Source organism: Oncorhynchus nerka, linkage group LG22 (genome assembly GCF_034236695.1).
Source record: "Oncorhynchus nerka isolate Pitt River linkage group LG22, Oner_Uvic_2.0, whole genome shotgun sequence".
Lineage (NCBI taxonomy): Eukaryota > Metazoa > Chordata > Actinopteri > Salmoniformes > Salmonidae > Oncorhynchus > Oncorhynchus nerka.
This window is the reverse complement of record NC_088417.1, coordinates 75,422,106-75,428,414: the sequence shown is the minus strand read 5'-3', so window position 1 is coordinate 75,428,414 and position 6,309 is coordinate 75,422,106. Positions and strand designations below refer to the sequence as shown.

The window sequence follows — 6,309 nt, the reverse complement described above, 5'->3', positions numbered from 1 at the left end:
TATGTTCGAAGTTGGATATTTTTTCTATAATCCAACCCTGATCTGTACTTCACAACTTTGTCCGACCTTTTTGGAGCACTCCGTCTTCATTGCGCCCCTTGCTTAGTGGTGTTGCAGACTCTGGGGCCTTTCAGAACAGGTGTATATATACTGAGATCATGTGACACTTAAAGTCTACCTGTGTGCAATCTAACTAATTACGTGACTTCTGAAGGTAATTAGTTGCACCATATCTTATTTAGGGGCTTCATAGCAAAGGGGTGAGTACATACGCACGCACCACTTTCCCTATTATATTTTTTTCATTTCACTTCACCAATTTGGACTATTTTGTATATGTCCATTACATTAAAAGAAAAACATTTAAATTACAGGTTGTACTAAAACAAAATAGGAAAAATGCCAAGGGGGAGAATACTTTTGCAAGGCACTGTATGTTATCGTCGTCTTAAACAGACAGAAGTTTGGGTCAGTCAAAGGCAAGCTACTCTACCTGGCAAGGGGCCATCAGAAGTTTCAAACAAAGCAGCACCTTCACCTGCAATTTCTCTAAGGAGTTTAGTTTATTAGGATCCATATTAGCTACTGCACGTGCAGCAGCTACTCTTCCTGGGATCCACATAAAACATACAAATACATATTATAGAACAGCTGTGACAAAATAATACAAATTGGAATTCATCTCATGTAAGTGTGCATTCCTGTTAAATCCATAACAACCACTTTTCCTGCTATGGTTTCCATATATAGTGCGATAGTACTTCAAGCATCAATACTTAATTCAAGCACATTTTATTTCTCATCTGAATTGACAAATCAAATTCAAAATAACATTACTGTATGTCACTGCTCCACATTTAATTCTAAATCAACATAACAATTTTCTTACAGTATATAAAACATAGCCAAAATGCTTCATAATACATTTCAAAGGGGGCCATAGAGTGCAAATCTCTATGTACATTTGAGTTAAAGTATGTACAACTGTCTTGCTTCTCTCACATCCCACATCCCTCTATTTGAACTGGTTATCGATGAGGGTGCCTTTCATCTTGGTTGTCTTTGCCTCCAGTTCAGCCTGTTGATAGAAATACTTTTTGTATATTAAAAAAGGCCAGTGCAGTCAAAATGATATTTTCCTGTGTTTTGAATCATATTGTACAACAGCTGAAGAAACTAACACTGTAAGTCTAAACAGATGTAATCAGTGTTATTTCCTGATAATACATTCTACACAGGACCTTCTAATCAGCAGGTTTTGCATATGGGTGGAGATTTTGCTTGGCTGGTGACATCACCAGGCGGTATACGTTTTATTATAAATTGGGCGGTTTGAGCCCTGAATGCTGATTAGCCGTGGTATATTACGGGTATAACAAAACATTTATTTTCACTGCAATTTTCATTACATTGGTAATCAGTTAATAAAAGCAACATGGCACCTCGGGGGTTTGTGATACATGGCTAATATACCACGGCTAATGGCGGTACCCAGACACCCCGCGTTGCGCCGTGCTTAAGAACCGCCCTTAGCTGTGGTTTATTGGCCATATACCACACCCCCCCGGGTCTTAGTGCTTAAATAAACCATTAACAAAGAAAGTTCAGAATCTCTGCCAAGCTATTTGTTTCTTTTTGACAATTTGAATGGAAAACTATAACAGTAGGGTACAAAAATGTTACCCAGAAATGATTTGATGGTGACAGAACAGTTGCATTGGGCCAGTAGGGCCTTTGAAAGGAACACATAATATTTTAGCAATTAATTGGATTTCTTGTTTTTTTTTGAAGAACACTGCTTAGAAAAAGGTTAGAATAGCTTTGTATTGCTTCTTACCTTCTCATAATCCAAAAAACATCCATTGACAGGACATGAAGATTGTATGGCTAATGTTTCTGCTATTGTTGTTAACTTTGAATAAGAACCAAATTCTGATACAGGAAGTTGCGCGCGTACACACACACCAGGCTAGTTGGGTTAAAAAAAGCTGATTTGCAGCGTTCTAAAACGTATGTTATTTGTGGATTTCTATTTCTTAGCTACTGCTGGTATGTAGAGAATATTCAGAAAATATTCAGACCCCTTCACTTTTTCCACTTTGATTAGTTACAGCCCTAATCTAAAACGGACATCAAAAAATGTCCCCTTCAATCTACACACACTACCCTATAATGACAAACCAAAAACTGATTCAGAAATGTTTGCAAATGTATAATATATCAAACCGTAAATATCACATATACATAAGTATTCAGATCCTTTACTCAGTACTTTGTTGAAGGACCTTAGGCAGCGATTCCAGCTTTTGAGGCTTCTTGGGTATGACACGACAAGCTTGGCACATCTGTATTTGGGGAGTTTCTCCCATTCTTCTCTGCAGATCCTCAAGCTCTGTCAGGTTGGATGGGGAGTATCGCTGCACAGCTTTTTTCAGGTCTCTCCAGAGATGTTTCCAGATGGGTTCAAGTCTGGGCACTGACTGGGCCACTCAAGGACATTCAGAGACTTATCCCAAAGCCACTTCTGCGTTGTCTTGACTGTGTGCTTAGGGTTGTTGTCCTGTTGGAAGGTGAATCTTCGCCCCAGTCTGAGGTCCTGAGCAGGTTTTCATCAAGGATCTCTCTGTACTTTGCTCCATTCATCTTTCCCTCAATCCTGACTAGTCTCAGTCCTTGCTGCTAAAAATCACCCCCACAGCATGATGTTGCCACCACCATGCTCCACCGTAGGGATGGTGCCAGGTTTACTCCAGATGTGACGCTTGGCATTCAGGTCAAAGAGGTCAATATTGGTTTCATCAGACCAGAGAATCTTGTTTCAGGTGCCTTTTGCCAAATTCCAAGTGGGCTGTCATGTGCCTTTTACTGAGGAGTGGCTTCTGTCTGGCCACTCTACTATAAAGGCCTGATTGGTGGAGTGCTGCAGAGATGGTTGTCCTTCTGGAAGGTTCTCCCATCTTCACAGAGGAACTCTGGAGCTCTGTCAGAGTTATCATTGTTCACCTACCCGAACAAGGCCCTTCTGCCCCGATTGCTCAGTTTGGCCGGGCAGCCAGCTCTAGGAAGAGTCAAGGTGGTTCCAAACTTCTTCCATTTAAGAATGATGGAGGCCACTGTGTTCTTGGGGACCTTCAATGCTGCAGACATTTTTTGGTACCCTTCCCCAGATCGGTGCCTCGATGCAATCCTGTCGCCGAGCTCTACGGACAATTCCTTTGACCTCATGGCTTGGTTTTTGCTCTGACGTGCACTGTCCACTGTGGGAAATTATATAGACAGGTGTGTGCCTTTCCAAATCATGTCCAATCAATTGAATTTACCACAGGTGGACTCCAATCAAGTTGTAGAAATATCTCAAGGATGATCAATGGAAACAGGATGCACCTGAGATTTTTCGAGTCTCGTAGTAAAGGGTCTGAATACTTATGTAAATAGTTTTTTTTTTTTTTAAACAAACCTGTATTCACTTTGTCATTATGGGGTATTGTGTTGATTGATGAGTAACACTTTTTTATTTAAAATCCATTTTAGAATAAGGCTGTAACATAACAAAATGTAGAAAAAGTCAAAGGGTCTGAATAGTTTCCGAATGCACTGTATGTAATTGATATTTGGCACTAGTTGCAGGTTGAAATGTTACATGTATACCTTAAGTGTATGACCAATACATAACAGTTGTATGGTTGTGTACACTGGGTAACAGTCAGAAATCCTATTAAGATCACACACTAGGATCAGGATAAAGCTCAAACACTTGACAGGAATGGAATTGGAATCCTTACCAGCTCTTGTAGTCTCTTCTTGCTCATCCCCTTCCTTTCCAACTGCTTCTCAATCACTTTAGCATTCTGGGCATACGAGTCAGCAATTTCTCTCTGAAAAAGACCAAACAAACAATATGTATTGTATAATCATTTCTACTGTTTCTGAGCACATGTTCTTCCAGCCAGCAACATCATTTTAGGGTTGGGAAAATGACTTGCATGTAATCTTCAGGTTTAAGATTAGGCTTCAGGCCGAAGATTTAATTAAACAATTCAAAATGTAATCTTCAACCCACACACAAGAAACACCATAACTGCAAACCTACCGCCTCAATTTCCTCTTCCTCCTCATCAACGGTAGACACGGTGACAGAGCTGAATTTCCCCATGTCTTTGGTCCTTTTTGTCATCATTACCTGGTATAAGGATGAATAAAAAAAAATGCTAAACTCAAGGAAAGGAACAGTTGTATCTGATTTTTCCTCATTTAAGTTAAAGCTGTTGGCCTATCAATGAAGCCTGGGAACATAAATGGGATTTCATGTCCTTTTTGTCTGCTCAGAAATACTGACTGGCAGCACAATGGACAAATTTAACACACTAAGCCTTTACACTTTTCAGACCAATTATGTAATAAAAAAGCCATTACTGGGCCTCCCGAGTATTACTGTGTAATGAATGCAAATTATTAGTTTAACTACAAAACTGAAAATCTGTGGAAATGTGTCACATACCCTGACTTTTTTAGGAGCCTCTGGCTTTTGACTGTAGACACTGGTATTCCCAATCCCAAGGCCAAACTTGACAACAGCTCCATCAACGATGAATGTAACTGGAGTATTCTTCATTTGGTGTTGATAGAAAAGAAGTAGGCCACACCTGTTCAGAAAGAGACAGAACAAAAGCAGGTCAGCCAGTCCATTTTGAAATGTAACATTTGTATTATTTTCTGTTCACTCGAGTTTTACTCTTACATTTTCTTTAAAAAAAATTGTGTTATATTTATAATTGTGGCTGAGAACTGAGGAGCGTTTCTCAGGGGCTTTGGATGGGGAAAAAAGAAGAGCAGGAGAGAAGAAATAGGTTACATAAAATGTAACTGAACAAAAGTTATAAATAATATTACAGCGTATAACAATTATATTAGTCTCAAAGTTGATTAAGAGTAGGCTATTTGGCCTACAGTTCAACTGTGAGACCTAAAAATCACTCATATTTAAATTATACTGTAAAAATCCAACTTACTTTCCACATTTCTTGCGATACTGCCTTTCAATTCCCTCTGCCCTGTGATGGGGAAAAAACAATACCAATCTGAATACGTTTCATATTTTTGGCATTTTTTCAGTAACACATTTACCAACTGAAATTGAGTAGCCAAATACCACAAAGAAATGTTCACATTTGAGATCAAACTGATGAATAATGATAGATGAGTGGTGTGGAAGGCTCATCAGCATGATATTTAGATAGTAGACCAAGATGAGCAATGAACCTTTCAGTACCTTTTTATGTAAACATTCTCATCGTCTTCTACATTACAGAACTTATGTGCATGTTTGGCAGCATCTATTACTCTTGCTTTGTCTCGTGGCCGCATCGGTAGTTTCTCCAGTTGACAGTCTGTAAAATCAAGGGGAAAGAACATGATGGCATGTCAGTTTCGTGTCCTAATACAACATTTGACAAGACTGCAAAAACAGGCTGTATTTTCTCTAAGGTAGCTCAATATTGTGAAACCATAAGTTGAACTGTGGTAAAACAAGACAATATAAAAAGCCTGAAACAACATTCTTATTCACCTCCACTTTATAGCTGGGCAATACGCATCCTAAATAACCCGACACATTGTATGCTTATTCAATACTCACGGGAAATAACATTACACCCTGTAAACAGCGCGTGATACTGATGGTTTGAGGTCAACGAAAATAGATGCACTAAAGGCTGTGGTGTGATGAAATATTTGAAAGCTTTCTCCTGTCTAGGTAACGTTAAATGACTGTGAAAATCCGCAATTTAACTTCCCTGCCTCTTATCAGCCTGTGTAACACATTGGCCGAGGTAGCTACTGTTGACTAGTGCTAAGCTAACATTTGTGGTGGTGGTAGCAGCTAAGCTAGCTAGCTACCTAACGTTACCTACCTAGGGCCACGTTTACCCGGAAAGCTAGCTAGCTTTGTTATTCTTGATTAACTAGCTAGCTATAGATCAAATACAGAACTTTCACAATTTGAATATTAGAGCTAGCCAACGTTTGCTGACTACCATGGCTAGCTAGTTAGCTACTCACCGAGAACCAATACCATTTGCCCACAGAGACAATAATAAACATGAAGAGGCTTTTCTCCGTCATCGTATTCCTCTCGATCTCGGGTGTCTGAACAAACAACACTTCGTGAGACGACTTTCGGCATTGTTCCTAAAGTTAGCTACTTGAAATTGGGCAAACGGGGTAAGCAAAATGTCAATAGACAAAAAAACGTTTTGCTTTATCTAACAGCGTTAGCATGCTGCTACCTTGTCGATTAATGATTACGTAAAC

General features: G+C 39.3%; 1 protein-coding gene across 1 annotated transcript; it reads right to left on the bottom strand.

Moving 5' to 3' along the window:
• Positions 1-776: 776 nt before the first annotated feature.
• On the bottom strand, positions 777-6,309 carry steep1 (STING1 ER exit protein 1). The gene is made up of 7 exons (XM_029628079.2): positions 6,058-6,309; positions 5,270-5,387; positions 5,010-5,051; positions 4,499-4,643; positions 4,091-4,180; positions 3,783-3,875; positions 777-1,078 (listed from the first exon to the last, which is right to left on the bottom strand). The coding sequence occupies exons 1-7, from the start codon at positions 6,179-6,181 to the stop codon at positions 1,016-1,018; spliced, it is 675 nt and encodes a 224-aa protein (XP_029483939.1). The 5' UTR covers positions 6,182-6,309; the 3' UTR covers positions 777-1,015.

Excerpts from the sequence above, each read along its gene's own strand:
- steep1 (XM_029628079.2), bottom strand. The coding sequence starts at position 6,181 with ATGCCGAAAGTCGTCTCACGAAGTGTTGTTTGTTCAGACACCCGAGAT. Across the intron at positions 5,388-6,057 it reads GCAAATGGTATTGGTTCTCG|ACTGTCAACTGGAGAAACTA; the intron begins GTGAGTAGCTAA and ends TTGATTTTACAG. Across the intron at positions 4,644-5,009 it reads TATCGCAAGAAATGTGGAAA|GTGTGGCCTACTTCTTTTCT; the intron begins GTAAGTTGGATT and ends CTTTCTGAACAG.